Here is a 17,790-nt window from a genome sequence, read left to right as displayed (position 1 = left end):
GGGAGGGGTGATGGAGTAAGTGATTTATGTAGGGGTGTGAGAGAATAACGCCTAAAAGGTTTTATATATTTATTTTATAATAATATATTTTATTCCTGATTAAAGAGAACCAGACTACTTCTTAAATGGGTATAGGAACTGAGGCAGTCAAGTGCGACTGCTAGCAGAAGTAATGTTAGGGAAAATACCTAGTATAGGGTATAGATAATATTAGCCAGTTTAGCAACGTGGAAAAAGAGTAATAGCCGTGTATGAATTGTAATATTACCGTTAGCATATTAGTAGTGTGTAATTACACCTTAACGTACATATGGTGACCAAACAGTAATGAACTTATAAGGTACTATAAACAGTTTAAATAATTAAGGTGGGGAAAGAAGAGGTGGAGAGGGAAAAAAAAAACATTTTCATGTCATAATATTTTTCGCCACCAGGGGTCGTTGTGAGCAGCCGCATGTGTGGTAAGTATGATTAGGATGAATTTGATCGTTTGACTAATCACCAGCTTGCCGACCAGCGTTGGAGGGTAAGTGCCAGAGTGGTGAATGCGCATGCGTGGAGTGAGGTCTCGAACGGAGCATGGAACGACAAGGTAAGTATGAATGAAAGTTGGGTGACTGAGTCTGAGTGCATGAACGGGTGCCAGGCGTCTGGCTGAGTGTGGTGTGAATGGGTGACTCACGGTTCTGGGACCCTGGAAACGGACCACTGGAGCAGGTAAGTATAATCTGGCGCTGGTACGCCGTGATGGTGGCTGAGCGGGATAGGAGTTGGAGCCAAAGTCAGTCTGGCCACATGAAGTAGGAGGACCTGCCAGCGGGTAAGGATGCCGACCGGAGGGCACCGAAAACGGACAGTAGGAGGCAGGTAGAACTTGGTCGGAAGCCAGACCACGTGGGAGCGATGTCCAGGTAAGTTGAACCGGAAGTGAAAGGTTCTGCATGAACCCAGCGATACCAGTACTGATTAGGAGGGGGCCTGAGTTTATATAGCCGGGTAACCCCTCCCACAATTACAGGCTACGCCTATCTATTTATAGTTTTAGTCAGATTTTAGTCATCTGAATTGTTTCAGTCGACTAAATCTCAGACATTTTTTTTACTACAATTGTTATTTGACAAAATGAACACTGCAATGGGAGGCCATTTCATGGATTCCATGGGTGCACTCTGTGCATGGGCATCCCTGATTGGCAGGCTGGTAGGTGAGGCATACCAGAATAACACACCTTGATAATGACAAGAACCCATGGGTCACTAGGAACGCAAAATACCCATTCCACCACCTTGTGTCCTGATTTCATATATCCCATTGTCCAGAGGTTGGTGAATTCTATCCAGCTAGAGTCTAACTTGCATGACCCTCTAAGAACCTCACTCTCAGTTTTTGTAATCTACTACAATCAGCTGACATGTAGAGGGCCAGACACCATTGTTTGAACCCAATAGCACACAGATTGCTTCATGCCATGTATACCCCTCGTGTGCCAGTTAGAGGGTTCTTTTATTGGTCTTGATCATTGTTTTTCCAACGTTGCAATTCTGCAATTCTGTAAGTCTTTTCTTACGTTATCACAACTCAGTGAAGTGAATAGACCCTGGAGTTTATATTCCTACTGATAATGATGCTGTCTCCATAACCTGTGTTCTAATTTTCCTCTTGTGGAATATAAAGTTATGTAAATTGTTTTATAGACTGATTGCGTGGCTATGAAACGAGGAGCAGTTTTGGATGCAGGAACCTGGACCGAAACAGATTGTACAATAAAAAAAGGTTACATTTGCCAGAAGAATAAAAGTATGTTTCATTGCATTTAAAACCATTAACTTTGTAAAAAACATTCCAGTATGATTGAATTAGTGCATTCATAGATGTCCGGATAGTTTATTTGATTCCTTGGGGGAAATTGGGTCTGAATCTCTGTTTGTGTGGGTCTTTAATGTTGGATATATATAGGTGCTAAAGGGGCACCAGGTTACTAGATTTTCTTTTCATGTCAGACGGGTAATTATCAAAGCTGCCACTTTACATATAAAAGATTATAGAGTATAGTGCTCCTACTAAGGAGGAGGGGAGGTGAGGGGGGGGGGGGGGGCATGTCACCCGAGTAGACTACAGTGGGGTGCTGAGCCAAGGGAGTGCACTTTACTCCTTCTTAATTGCTTATCAAGTTTGGGTAGAAATGCATTACTGTTTTTTTCATCCTGGCTTGTGTAGTTGGGAAGGTTTGCATACAGAGGTGGGGATATGGCTCCTAGAGTGGGGACTTTGGGTAGGGGGTCAATGTGTTTTGCATTGGACACAAGCCCCAGGTGTTGCTGAAAGCCAGCAAGGCCCCAGTTAATATACAGCCTATATATTATTGCTAACTTAAAATGTCAGTCTAAGCACCACAATCACTACGGTTCTTTGTAGTAGTTACATTGCTTGGAGGCTTCTGGCACCCACAGACACCATCACTACTTCAACAAGTGGTGGTCATTGTGCTTAGATTGTACTTTTAAAGCAATTGTAACAAACACTTCGCCTGTACCATTGAAAAAAACTGCTATGTTTGCAATAAGGGTATTTTTTTAATCTAGAACATGAGCTGTTACAGATGTTACGTTTAATATATGGATGTGTATTTATATATTCATATTATTAATAAATCTGCAGTCTAAAATCACAGCTGTCTTCTTAAATGAAATGTGAGACAGGCCATCGAAATATATTTCCTGCAAACAATACTCAGGGCTCCTAATAACCTGCAGCTGGCTGCACCTTCCATCTCTTTCCTCTGCCCATTTGTGGGTGCAATTGGATGCCACATTGCCAAAGAGAATGAGCACTCCCCAGTTGCAAATTTTAGAGGTGAAAGGGAGAATGTTTGGTATTCCCATGGCATATGGGTATTTTATTAACCAGGCAAACAAGAAATAATTGTCATGTTGAGTAACTCTAATCTTCCCTGCAAATATATGTCAGCACATATTATACATATCCTACTGCAAAAGCATAAATATAATAAATATTTTAATTGGAAGTCATGCAACTAAATGACATATGGGAATGTCTATAAGTGAGCTATGTTTTTGATGGATACTAATCACATTTTTTTCCCCTGTAGATCCTGCATTGCCTGTTTTGCCAACATTAACTTCCACTTCCACATTTACTACGTTTGGTAATAACAGTTATAAAATCGTTACTTCCAAAATGAAGTGGGACGAGGCTCGTCGGGTTTGTAAAGCTGACGATTCTGAATTAGTCAGCATTTTAGATCAATATGACTACTCTTTCTTAAGGACTCGTTTATATAAATATGAAGAACCTTTCTGGATTGGTCTCAACAGTAATATGGTAGGTATGCAACAGCCATAGTTATTGAAGCTAGGTTACATTATAAAATGTAGAATTAGCAATCTGTAAAAACAGAATTATTGATTCATTGAATCGTTGTGTACTATTAATTATAATTATTTCCCAGTTTTTTTATTAAAAAAAAAAAAGCTCAATAGAATTGGTTGACCTCACCATACTTTAATATCCCTATTCTTTTCTCCTGAATGGACTCAAAATAACTTACATAGATTAGTACCTCTAAAACTCTGGTCCATGGGTCATCAGTGGATTCAGGACCTTTGAAGTAAGTCTTCAGGATGATATAGAAATGCAGATGATAAAGTATAGCAGATAGTGTATGTAATGGAAATGTTGGTTTGTACACTGGAGAAAGGAATTAATGGGTTCTTGATTTCATTAAACACTTTATTTCATTATCGGACAGATAATTCAGACTACTTGAAAGTACAAGTAGGGTAAGATTGGCTAATCTGCATTTTGAAATTAGTTCTAAAATGGTCTATTATGTAGGCACTAAATATATGAGATGTGTTACTCCAAACATTATAATCACTAGTACCCACTGCAGTGGTTATGATGGTAGGAGTACCTTGGTGTCATTCCCCAGTAATGGGCTTAACCGTTTCACAATGGTTTGCCATTTTACCTGGTCCTGCAGGACGCCGGGTCTCTGATTTAGGCAAGTTTATGACGTTTGGCTTCGGCATTCATTGGCTGAGAGCATCAGCTGACCACTCTCAGCCAATGAATGAGTGGCTGTGATTTTTAATTTGCACAGTACTGATATTCACTGGCCCAAAATTATTGTTCCGGCTGGTTGATGACGCCCCATGGCACTGCCAGAGGTGGAGTTACACCGTTCACAGGCAATGGATGAAACTCTTTACCTTCTCGCTACATGTTAAAGGCTCACAATGACAGAACATGTGATGCATTGAGACACCAATAACTCCATGTCCAACAAATATGTATTAAGCTGTTTGTAAATGGAGTCAATATCACAACCCAACTTCTGTTTTGTATGCTTGTTTCATTCATATTTTTTCATTAATTAAACTAGTGCCAAATGCTGAACTAAATATTTTCCAAAAATGTTTGGCAGTGCTTTATGGAGATTCCGCAAACCCTTTAAAAACGATTTGAGAATTAGGATTACGTAAATAAATAATGAAGAACTATGTCACCTAATCCAAACTTATTGGGTTGGGGATATAGTGGTCAGTGTGGTGGTACCAGATCCACCAATGGTCCTGGACCCAAGAAACGATAAATACATTTAAAAAGAAAAAGGTGAATACCCCCTAAATAAGGGCGGATTCTACGCTGGCATATTGAAAAGGGAAATAGAGTATGTACAGCTTCAATCACTTTCCTTCAAAAGGCTTGGTAGGGCAACAAACCGACTTCCCACAGCTTTACTTTTCAAAATGTTTCCAGTGAAATTAAACAAACAAATGGATACAAGTGAATGATACTGGGGAGCAGAAGTAGTTACTACGTATATAAAGCACCATGTCCTATCCTATGTCTATTACAAGTGAATGATACTGGGGAGCAGAAGTAGTTACTACGTATATAAAGCACCATGTCCTATCCTATGTCTATTGATTTTAAGGCTAAACCTAGCCTATAAAATGACAGGATAGGCTGGTGGACAGAAGGTTCACTAAACAGTGAACTGGTAGTAATATTATAGAAAACTATAGTAAAGGAGTTGGAGGGCAAAACAAGTACTGCATATATCGAGGAGATATTATAAAGTCAAATGGAGTTAATAGAGCCTCAGGGTAAGGCGAAGTGATAGCGGACCCCCCTAATATCAGATAGTGAAGCAAAAGTCATGTAATAGTCCTACACCCCCTTACAGCACATAATGAGTGCCTTATGTATCAGTTGGGATTGGGGTGGGGGTACCATCCATACACAGTATTCAAATATTGTACATGCTGCATTGCTGTATTTGCCTCTGTCCTGGATTCTTTTTTATCCAAATTGCAATTTGGCAGATGAATTAAGAACTGGACTCCCTGTCCAAGCATTTTAGCGCCCTTAATAGTCATTATAAATGTTGTATAGATGGTTTTGCATTGTGCTCTTGCTGTGCCTGGAGTCAGATAGTCTATATAAAATAACTAAACACTGAGGTTTGTATGTGAAATGTAAAATTACTTGATTGTAAACTGATTTACTTAATATCTCGTTAATAGCACAATTTAACCCCTTAAGGACACATGACATGTGTGACATGTCATGATTCCCTTTTATTCCAGAAGTTTGGTCCTTAAGGGGTTAAATTTTACCCAGGAACCATGATTACCCATTAATTTGTGTGCCTGTAGAAGCATAAAGTTATGCCACACTCTTTATTTGTCACTCAAGCCAAGGTGGAATTTATCTTAAATACATTTTCACTTTGGTCTTCCTATTGATACATATTTATCATTACTTTTAGGATTGTTCTTTAATAGAATTAATTTAAACATGCATTGATCTTTTTTTTTCTATTGCATTCTCAGACTAATAGCCAATACAAATGGATTGATAACTGGAAATTACGATATAGTAAATGGGCTGCAGGTGAACCCAAAACGAAAAATGCCTGTGTTTATATGGATAAAGATGGGAAGTGGAAAACATCACCTTGCAATGAAAATTATTTCTCAGTTTGCAAACGCAGTAATAGTAAGGTTTCATTCTTCTGTTATTACAAATTACAAACAGATCACTGAAAATTGATTTTGTATAAGTAAAAATGCTAGTTAGTATTTTAGAATTCAACAAACATTGTTTTTGTGAATGAGACTTAGTGTTTTGTTCTTTATTTGTATAACAGTTTTTACATGCCTCCCAAGATTGGCATCTATAGAATAGAGATGTCAGAGGGAGTGGGGTAGAGGAGGTGGGCCAGTGTCACTATTCTGCCCCAAAAGGGGTGGCCCATCCAGAAACTGAATACATGTCAGGCTTCCTGCCTATAATGATGTCAGCCCTTTGAGAGAAGATCCTGCAGGGTCCCAATGCACTAAACATAGCATGAGCGCATCATAAGATGCGCTTGTGCTGCCCTTGTTTCGGACAGTTTCCTAGTGTACCCAAAAAGGGACATTGTGGAACTAAGTAGAGACAGGAAAATCGTGACTGTCCCGCCAGAATCGGGATGGTTGGGAGGCATGGTTTGTATATAGCACTCTTGTCCAAAATGCTTTGAAACTGTAGCAAGTTTATAGTTACAGGCAGAGGAATGTATAATTACACATACTGATACAAAAAGAAAAATAACTCTTCCCATAGACTACGATGCAACACATGTGGTGCCTCAAACAATGTTCGATACAAGATGGATACTGTCTTATTTGATATTATTCCATATTTTGTCATTATATAAGCACTACACTAAAGGGACACTATAGACACCCAGACCACTTTAGCTTATTGCAGAGGTCTGGGTACACTGTCCCTATTGCCCTTATTCCTGTAATGTAAAACATTGCAGTTTTAAAGAAAATTCAACGTTTACATTGCAGCACTAAGACAGCCTCTAGTGGCGCTTCCTGCTTGCTAGGCGACTTTTGGTCGCCTAACTGATGCTGGACATCCTCACACTCTGCATGAGGCCAGCCTGTGTCAGTTACATCCCCATAAGAAAGCATTTATTCAATGATTTCCTATGGGGAAGGCCTAATAGGCTCACAGCACTCGCCGAGCATGCGCATTTGGTCCCCCGTCGGAGGAGGCAGATGGGATCAGGTAATTAAATAAAGGGTTTTTATCCCTTTACTGGCTGGGGGCACAAGGGGAGGGGGAGGCAGAGGGAGTTATAGAGTTAGGAAAACAGATTTGTATTCCTAACACTAAAGTATTGCATTAATATAAGATATTATACATATGAAGTGGATCATTAAAGGGACATTATAGTCACCAAAACTTTAGCTTACTGAGCCGTTTTAGTGTATAGACCAGGGGTAGGCAACCTACGGCACTAGTGCCATGCACGGCACTCAAGGTGTCTTTGCACGGCACTCAAGGCTGCTAGAGACAAACAGGCTCTGGCTATCAGGAGTCCCAGTAAAACTTCAGATATCTGCTAATACGAAGAGGTGGTGAAGGACAATCCTCAATTTATGCATTGCAGCACATAGAGGAAGTGATCTCAGATCACTTCCTCCCGGCACTTGTGAATAGGAATACACACTGCAGTAGAGCAACCTGCAGCTGCTGTTGCAGCTCCTGTCCTTGACCTTTACCTGGCCAGCCTGGTCCCCACTGGAACCCAGGGAAGCCACCCACACTGCTAGAAATACACAGAAATGCAGAATAACCCTCCCCTTATACAAATAATAACAGCCCACACACAAACATACACACAATCCCCACAAACGCAACACCACTAACAATCCACATACATGCACACAACCACACACGCAGCCTCTCACGTGCAATACCCCAAACAGCCCCACACATACGCCCACTACCAAACACACAATGTAACATATCCACACACAATTCCACAAGCAGCCCTCATACACAGCCCACATTCATATGTATCATACACAATACCATAAACTACTAATGAACATGTACAATATAATAGCTCATATACGCACAAATACAACAATACAAAGAAATTACAGTAAAAATAACACAAGCAGAATACGGCAACATGCACACCTCAATTTAAAAAAAAATAGGATCAGCACGCTACGGGACATCACAATCCTATATCGGCACAGTGCTGCTAAAAGGTTGCCTACCCCTGGTATAGACCATGCCTCTGAAGTCTCACTGGTCAGTGCTCTGCCATTTATAAGTCAAATCAATTTTGTTTCTGTTAATTCAGCCCTAGTTACACACTCACACAGCATGCATGAAAACAAAATGGATTCATTTTCAATTAGATGCTGAAAACTTTTAAAATAAGTTATCTCCTGCTCTGTAAATTGAACTTGTAAATCACACACAGGATGCTCCTGCAGGGTCTAGCAAGCCATTAACAGAGCAGGGGATAAGAAATTCTAAATTAAACAGAATTTGCAATAAAAGAAAGTGTAAACATTAGATGACTCTTTACAGGAAGTGTTTAGGAAGGCTGTGTAAGTCACATGCAGGGAGGTGTGACTAGGGCTGCATACATTTTTCATTTTTTTTTCAAAGTGATTTATCTCCTAAATGGAGAGAGTCGAGAAGTCAGATTGCAAAGGCAGGATTACCAAAAACAATTTAAAAAAAAAACCATCAAAACTGTTTCATGAAGCATAAGCTGGTTTGGTGACTATAGTGTCCCTTTAAGCATTTTAATTTCACTGGTTATTACCAATTTTGCATGGTTTTAATGTTTCCAAAAAAAATAAATCTGCAGTATATATTCTAATTGCTTGTTCATTTTGCTTTTTACAGTTATTGCTCCCACTGACCCACCGCAAAAACCTGGAAAATGCCCAGATTCTAAAGACAAACCGTGGGTTCCGTTTGGAGGCTATTGTTACCTTTTCGAAGTATACACCAGAAACTGGGCTCAGGCTTCACTGGCATGTCTTCAAAAAGGTAAAGTTTCACATTACTTTCCAAGGATGAATGTTGGTTAAAATAGCAGAAAGAAATATGCAATACCAAATTTATATAGCAGTACAGGTAAAACTACGAGACTATCATCTAATATGACTTATCTTAGATATTTTATATCAGTCAATATTATCAGATTTCAAATAGGGATATGAAAAAAAGCAGTGCATTCCATAACGTAAATAAGTAAAAAAATAAAAATAAATAATCATTGACTTAGCACCTATCTTAAATTTAAAGGGCTTTTACAGAAATGTGAATTGTCTGGAATTCATTGTGAGCTTCAACATTTTAGGACAAGAGCCAAATTGCAAAAAAATTCTCCAAGTCAACTATTTCCAATTTGAGCCTTAATTATAAAAAATACTCTACATTCTTGGCATTTTACTTTTAAGTGCATATACAACTTAATTTCTATGCAATAATACAAACCTTTAAAATAAATAAATAAATATATATATATATATATATTTTTTTTTTTTTTTAAGTATATGTGCAATGTTGACAGTCACGAAAGTATTTTGTTTGCCCAATTTAATAATACATGTGCATGATTTATTTTTTTAAAATCATTATGTGGAACCTTTAAAGGCTCTGTAGAATATAGTTGACAATTCATTTGCAGAATTGAAGATCTGCTCTTGGCCTCTTTAAGGTTATTCACTAATCTTTGAAATGTTGCATTTTCTATGTGAATACAAAATAAATTTTACATTTCAGGCCATAATAACCAAATCAGGAAAAAGTGAACAACATTTTATGTTTAGCTAATTTAGTCTTATTTTGAAATGCACTTTGAATTAAAACACTATAGTCACCAACACAACTGTAGCTTAATGAAGCAGTTTTCGTGTGCAGATCATGCCTCTGAAGATTCACTGCTCAATTCTCTGCCATTTAGGAGTTAAATCACTTTTGTTTCAGTTTATGCAGCCCTAGCAACAACTGTGACACAGTCTGTATGAAATAAAATGGTTTCATCTTCAATCAGATATTTCTTACTTTAGAAGTTTTTATCCTGCTCTGTAAATTGAACGTTAATTACAAATAGGAGGTTCCAACAGGGCATGGCAAGCTATTAAGAGTAGAAGATAAGAAATTCTAAATTAAACAGGATGTGCAATAAAGGAAGTGTAAACATTAGATTACTCTTTACGGGAAGTGCTTAGGAAAGCTGTAAAAGTCACTGCTGGGAGGTGTGCCTAGTGCTGCCTAAACAAAGTGATTTAACTCCTAAAAATGGTAGAGAATTGAGCAGTGAGACTGCAGGGGCATGATCTATACACCAAAACTACTTCATTAAGCTAATGTTTTGGTGACTATAGTGTCCCTTTAATTTTCATTAATGACTATTTGGATGTGTGATATGTCATGCCATGCCTTTTGTTTATATGCACTTAAACCTACTATCTCCCCAATTCAAAAATGTGTTTTGCAAAGATAGAATCTTTATGAAATGCTCATATTGAATGTGTGCGAATCTCACTGAAATTCTAACTCAGTTAAAAGAAACTCTATGACAAAAGTAGGAGATACTTTATTTATTTTCCCTACGCTTTACAAAAAGGGGCGTTAACTTTTGTCAAGCTTTTCATTTCTCCACGCTGTTACCACCCATTGCTGTGAGAAAAAAAACAAAAAACAGATCTCTTTATAGAGGATCCTGTGGTCTCATGGGATCCTCCATAGACCTCAGTGCTGTACACATGCACATACTGTTCAGCACTGACACTTGCTCCTGGCAGATGAAGTCGATCAAGATGGCGGCACCCACAAGGGACAGGTTCATGTAAGTAAATCTTACCTTTCCCTGCCTCCTCCCCCCAGACCATTACAGAGCAGCTTTAAAATGGTACATGAATATTATTTTGTTCTGTGTGTCAATTTTACTTTTTATGTATTTTCTATGAAGATCATGCAACTTTTCTTTTAACTTTTTAGGCGCCTCATTGGTTTCAATTGAAAATACCTACGAATCAAACTTTCTCTGGCATCGTATTGAGCAACTTTCTGACCAGTCTAACACTTTTTGGATAGGAATGTACAAAAACGTGGAAGGTAATGGTTGCAGAGTGTATTAGTGAGCATATGTTATAGTTAAATTTCTGAGAGATCAAGTCCCATTCTTTTCACGCTTCTGATAAGGTCAGATAGACTGTAACTAGGCTTAACTTCAGGGTCTTTATTTTTCATCTTAGACATGATTTGTCTTGAAGATAATAAGAGTAGCAGGACGATTAGGAAGAGAAAATAAGACAAAGGGGGAAAGAGAAGAATAAATGAAAAGAACAGGTAAATATTTTGTGTACCAAGATATATAGTTTTAGGCAATAAGCCCTAGATGGGATTAACAGGTAGTAAGGTAGAAGCAGAACCTACGAGATATATAGGTAGTATTAAGAAAGAGAAACTATAAAAAGGAAGTTAAAAGTAAGGTAGCAGGAGATTACCAAAATCAAACGTTTAGACAATATGCCCCAGGCAGGATTTTTTGTAAGAGGATAACATAGAATAGATATTACAGGAAATAGAGAGAAAAAAACCCTATAACTGAAAATAACAAGTTACAGGTAAAACAAAATACAACAGACATAACTAAAACAGAAATATAAAGGATAAAGTAATACAAATAAGTCAGACATTTAGTTAATAAGCCTCTTCTGGTTTGCAGGTTTCGTATAGATGAATTAGAGTCCTTTAGGATCATTGTCATTATCGAGGGTGTTTGTAATCTCCACGTTGGTTAAGTAGTTTTCCATAAATTCAGTAACAATTCAATATTAAAGTCCAGTAGTGTATAATACGGGTAGCAGATTAGGTTACCTCCAACTGTATATATGGTATATATGGTTTTCTCCAAGTAGATTGTCTCCAAACGTATGGATAGCGAACGGGTTTTCTCAAAGCGTATGGGTAGTAAGCAGGTTTGTAAAGTAGCAGGTTGAAAGGAATAAATCAGGCTGAATGAAATAATTCCAGGATATAACAGGTTTTTGCAGAAGGAGCCAGGATCAGAACGCAACTACAATCAACGTCAAGGTGGTTTGCCTAGCAGGGTGTGTGGCCTCTTATAGCAGGTTGAACTGATATGATAGGCAGGTGAGAGAAAGTTTTTTCAGACTAGTGGCTAGGGAGGCCACTCGTGGAGAAAACTGGAACATGTTTAAATAGAAATAAAAGAAACAAAATTCTTGGTTGTCAGGATAGGAACCTGACACCAATAAAAACTACAGCTCTACGTAGGTGGAAAGCGCTTCCAGTCAGCATAGTTTAACATATGTACCATAAGGGGAGCTGGGCTTATGAAAAGCTGCCACCCCCAGTTTGCTTCCTATTTCATTACTTCTAATCAAAGAGTTCTCCAGACTGGGGCAGAAAACCGGTCTGTACAGATCACTCAGCTCCCTAAGGCCCTGACCATTCTTTCCGCTTATCCCCCTGCTATTTATTGATGACTGCTGTATGTGGCAGCTTGGCCTCTGTAAGTCACATTGAGGGGAAGTGAGTAATTTGACAGTGAGGCACATTAATTTTCAAGCCATTATTTCCATTATGCAAAAATAGTGAGAATTCTGATTGAACAACATTTGATACACAACTTGAGCCACATATATTTTACCATTAAAAGACCAAGCTAGCCAATTTCCACCTATAAACACCTAAATGAATTATAGTAACAATTTGTAAATCTGTAGTCCTATTTCTTTTACGTATTTGTTTGTTCAAGGGTTAATATGAATGTATACTTTCTATTTTGTAGCACAGTGGCTCTGGTTAGACAATAGTCCAGTTGACTATATCAATTGGAATGAAGGTGAACCTTCAAATCACGAGACAGAGGAATGTGTTGAAATGTATTCACAAGAAGGAACCTGGAATAATATGTACTGCTCGTCTTACAGAGGGTATATCTGTAAGAAACCTAAAAGTAAGTCATTGTATTTCTAAACATGTTTACCATTGTATAACAATTGAAACATTGTACATATTTAGAGGGATGTTACCACAATCTGTACGGTTTAATACTAATAATTACAATCGGTAGAACATGCTGCAATATTCTTGGTCTACGGGCTTTGGTTAGGTGTTGTGCATTACAATGAACTGTTGGAATTATTTTTGGTGTGGTTGTGTATAGAGGCATGCCTAGATTATTTGGTACCTTGGGCAGAAATATGTGTAAAAAATGTGTGTGTTTCTCCACTCCCCTTTGTGTCTCTCCATAACACCATCATCACCTTGGGGGATCTTCTAAGTCTCTTGTGTGTCACCCTACATGACTATATCGAGAGATCTATTTGTTTCTCCTGGGACTGCTTCACTAAGAGTTTATTATATTAAGTATACACAATATTGTTTAATTTAAATTTGTAACAATGTCTATCCTGTTATGTTTTTATTAACAGCCATTGAACCTACAATAAAACCCATGGAGAATAAAGGTATAGTAATGATGTATTACAATCATCTTACACATTTCATATTTAGCTTACATTACTATTTTCCCTTTATTGCATTTATCCACCAAATGTCATCAGATATAACGTATAAATCACGTGACTTTTTCATTAACTAGAAAAGGAAAAAATAAAGAGTGTAAGGCGCTACTGTGATCTAATTGCTAAGTAAAAAAAAAAAGCCTGGTGTAAAAGAGTGCTTTCCCACCACTCAAAGCAAGATATAAAGTACACAACATAAAAATATACCAGTGTAAATTAAAATAATAAAAAAAATATAAACATATATATGAAGTAATTAATTCTGCAATAAAAAGCAGAAAAAATAATAACCTAGTGTACACTGGAGAAAATAACACAGGAATGGGGTTAGAATATGACTCACATGGCCCAGAGCCGTACCAGGCTCTGTCTCAGGAGTACAAGGGTGCCAAATATGGCTACTGGGTCCAAAAGAGATTAGGTACACTGTGATGTTAAATTCCACCAGACTAGATTCTTTATTTAATTATTTATAAAATAGTTTACCAGGAAGGATACAACTGAGATTTCCCTCATTTTTAAGTATGCTGGGTCACAAAACATTGCATTGATACAATAGGGTACAATAAATTACAAAAACAATATTAATACACAATATATATAAAATTTAACATAGAACAGGTAGGAAATATATAATCAACCATGACAGGTACATTCTGTTTTGAGCTATGTAGAGGGATCTCAAAGTAGTTTATGCCTGAGGGAGATTTTATTAATACAAATAACAAATAGTTCAAAAAACAGTAAATAGAATGGGTACTTTAGAATTGATGGTAATGAGCATATATATCTAACACATCAAAAGACTCCCTTACCACCATTCAGTAACCCTATTTAAAAAGCTATCACAATATAATGGGATAAAAAACAAGCATACGCATTTCGGCTGGAAAGTCTTCTTCAAGTGCGGGGAGCGCAAGTGAGCTGAGCAGGAAGAGCTCAGAGGAAAGTGCTCCCTCACTGCCTGCCTCCAACATGAGCAGATGCCAGCCTCAGGCTAACAGGGCATTTTTGCCGCCCCCTGAAAGTGTCACCCAATGCAAATGCCTTGTCAGAGTAGCTCTAAATACAGCGCTGGCCGCGCCCGTTTACCCTAAAGCAACATTGGCGTCCAGTGGCTGTGCGGCACGGGCGACACTTTGCAAGTGAGGCAGGGGGCCAGGCCATGCATGCTACAATGCAGCCTCTAAAGAGGTACTGCCCAGGGCACTCCGATTCCCCTAGCTACGCCACTATGCATATGCTACACTCACAACTAGGACGAAAATTAATCCCATCCCGTAGAGAGAACCTGAGTCCTGAACACATGCATGCATGGCAGTCCAGTTCACAAAACTGTGAACAAGGCTATGCGTCACGTAATAGCTGCGGTATGACTGCTATCTGTGTACTAAGAAATTCTGCTTATCCTATATGATCAATGGAACTGTGGCTAGGGGATAAACTAATTATCCCACAAACCTCTGCTCAGATCAGAATGAAAGACGCCTGACTGGTAAATCATTTTCCTTTTGCTGATGATTCTACCCATTGCTGACAACTGATTCTGTAAGTGCAGGAACTTAAAAACTAATTATTATCTTTGCATAATTTTTAATACAGTGTCTATATAATGCGTTAAAACATTCTAGAAGATATTTTTGTCAGTTGGGTCCCACTAAGTAATAGTTGTAGAAAAACAAAGTCAACGTATCTTTGTTTTCAAATATTAACTATATAACTTTGAAATGCACTTTATTAACAAAACATATTTGGCTCTTGAAAAATGTATTCAATATAATCTAATCGTTTTTTTTTTTGTATTGCAGAGGAACGAAAAGCTGACACATCGTCACATGGTGCAACTGGCGGTGTGGTTATTGTTGTAATACTTGTTTTGGTTGGAGGCACTTTCGCGGTTTACTATTTTATGAAGAGAAAGCAGACAAAGCAACTACCACAACCGGACCCGAATTTTGATAACACATTGTATTTCAATGGTGATCGTATACCCGGAACCAGTGATATAAACGTTCTTGTGGATAATATTGAACAAAATGAACATGCTATTTCTTAGTGCCTTACATAATGGATATATGAATGTAAAATAATTCCGAGGATGTGACAGATCTTTAATCAGAGATATAGTTTACAATTTGTACACAGAACAAATGAATACATTGGTTCAGTCTGTAATTATTCAAATCACTTCTATGAGAGCACGGGAAGCCAAGCTTAGTTACTAACTAAACTGTGATTTGCAGGAAATGTACCACTTCGAGAAATGTTTTTTTTTTTTTACCTTTTCTAATTTTTCTTACATTTGCATATTTCTCTAGTGAATTCCTAGCAAATTATAGTTTAGTTAGCAACCTTGACTAATTGCGTATATACATCCCTCTGCCACTGGATTATTTACTGAAGTGCGAATTGTCACGAATTTAAAGTGTAGTTACAATTTTTACTCAAAGCAGCCGAACTGGAAAAATTCTCAGAAAGCTAGGCTGTTTGTTTCCAATATAACTTTTTGGCTTTAAAAGACACTCCAGACCACTAAAGCACTTTAGTTTGCTGAAATGCTTTATGTGTGAAGTACTTTTTATTTTTTTATTTCTACAAAAAGTGCTAATTTAATTATAAATGAACATTTTTGTCAATCAGACAAATGGTCCTGTTACTTCCTAGTTATTTAGCTCATTGGAGCTGAACTCAAGAGGGAGCAATTGTCTAGACTCTAGAGCACTTCTCATTGAGCTGCATGTGTAAGTCTGTGATTGGGCTGCCACAGAAAGCCCAGGTGGGATTAGAAGGGGAGGGCTTGCAAAGACTGCAGACCAGATGATTTTTAAAGCTTTTTTTTTTTTTTTTTTTTAGATATAATGTATAATTATACTATATTATATATTAAAATGTTTAAATTCTATTTTGGGCAGTCCCAGAAATTTGAAAATCCTTTCAAATTAAATTCACACTTTAGTTAAAAACCCTAATTGATAGGAGTAGTGGAATAAAGAGCCACATAGTATTCAACAAACCTCCACCGATACGTATAAACAATAAAAGAAACAATATACCCTCATCACAAATTAATCTTCTGACTTTCTCTGCCGAAATTATCAAGAATATGACAATGCTTAGGATAGAAACAGGCATGTCAATTCAAAATTTTAGGCAAAAAGAATCAGATCAGGAGAAGTTTTCCAATTCGCCCTACAATTTTACTTCCCGATAATTATCTCGAGTGATTAAAATGGAGACGTGTCACTGCAGCACACAATCAGACACTGACTATGCAGTTAAAACTGGGTGAAAGCTGTAAAATTAAAACATATGGAAAACACATGTCAAACTTGTCTTTTTTTATTATTATTATTATTATTATAATTACAGTGTTAAAAAAAATACCAGATTCAGTTAAATATTCCAGCTTTATTTTTTTTGCTGAAAAAGCTTAATTTAATATTTTATGTGTGGCTGGTCGGGAAGATAATGTGGGAGAGGTTTGTTGCACATCTGTCAATAAAGTGCTCTGTAAACATTTCACATAAATAAACGAACTGTGTTAATAAGCAAAGGACTAGTGTTTTATATGGTCTGTTTCCAAAACCGCAAATGTTCATTTTAAAGGAACACTTCAGACTGGAAGCGACCCCATTTTTCAATGCTTCATAAAATAAAATAAATAAACTCAAATAAAACAAAAATAAAAAAAGATGCTCTGTTTAATTTTTTTGTAGGTTGAGTTTCCAACATTTGCAATGAGATTTGCTCCGGACAGGAAGCATCTCAACAGAAGGCTGTTATTCTGTTCAATGGAGTTTGAACTTGTCCCATGAATTCCTACACAAGTGTTTGTGGAATATATATTTCAGCACATGGTAGAAATCCAGACATCACATAGAATTAAGAGAATTGTGAAGCTTATTGCAGCTTCTCTCTGACTGCTACCAGCATTGTGCAAAGGTAGAGAGGATATGCACATACTATCCAGAAAGTACTCCCCCATCAGGGTGCTCCAGACAGGCAGGGCCACAAACCCAGGAAAGATCCAATAGAACAATGTGGATTACGGCACACCTGGTGCTTTCATAAGTAGGCAGCTTTATGTGAGACCGGCATTACATATAATAGTTTCCAGGCCCTTTTCAAAAAATATTATGCCTATCTCAACTCTAATGTATAAGTGGCGTGTGGGTTCCTTATTTCCAAAGCATATATCTGTATTGAATCTTACCTTGCCATCAGTCTTTCATAAAACCACGTTGATTCCTGCTAATTATATTTTTGTTCACAATGAATTCTATATTGAATATTGAAGCCATAGCGTTTTATTTCCTACATACTGAAGAAAAATAATTTAGAATTTCTGCCTTGTCCCGCTGCTGCTTCCTTTGCTGAGTTGTCATAT

General features: G+C 37.5%; 1 protein-coding gene across 2 annotated transcripts in view; it reads left to right on the top strand.

Moving 5' to 3' along the window:
- The window catches only part of MRC1 (mannose receptor C-type 1), a 122,714-nt gene extending 106,475 nt beyond the window's left edge, over window positions 1-16,239 (top strand). For both annotated transcript variants that reach the window (XM_063452502.1, XM_063452501.1), the window contains 8 exons: window positions 1,695-1,797; window positions 3,110-3,342; window positions 5,862-6,027; window positions 8,740-8,886; window positions 10,846-10,962; window positions 12,665-12,832; window positions 13,311-13,346; window positions 15,212-16,239. In XM_063452502.1, the coding sequence (XP_063308572.1) occupies window positions 1,695-1,797; window positions 3,110-3,342; window positions 5,862-6,027; window positions 8,740-8,886; window positions 10,846-10,962; window positions 12,665-12,832; window positions 13,311-13,346; window positions 15,212-15,459 (1,218 nt within the window). In that variant the 3' untranslated portion in view covers window positions 15,460-16,239. The remainder of the gene's footprint in view (window positions 1-1,694; window positions 1,798-3,109; window positions 3,343-5,861; window positions 6,028-8,739; window positions 8,887-10,845; window positions 10,963-12,664; window positions 12,833-13,310; window positions 13,347-15,211) is intronic.
- The last annotated feature ends 1,551 nt before the right edge of the window (window positions 16,240-17,790 follow it).

This window comes from Pelobates fuscus, chromosome 4, assembly GCF_036172605.1.
Source record: "Pelobates fuscus isolate aPelFus1 chromosome 4, aPelFus1.pri, whole genome shotgun sequence".
Taxonomy (NCBI): Eukaryota; Metazoa; Chordata; class Amphibia; order Anura; family Pelobatidae; genus Pelobates; species Pelobates fuscus.
This window is presented reverse-complemented; position numbering and strand designations above follow the sequence as displayed.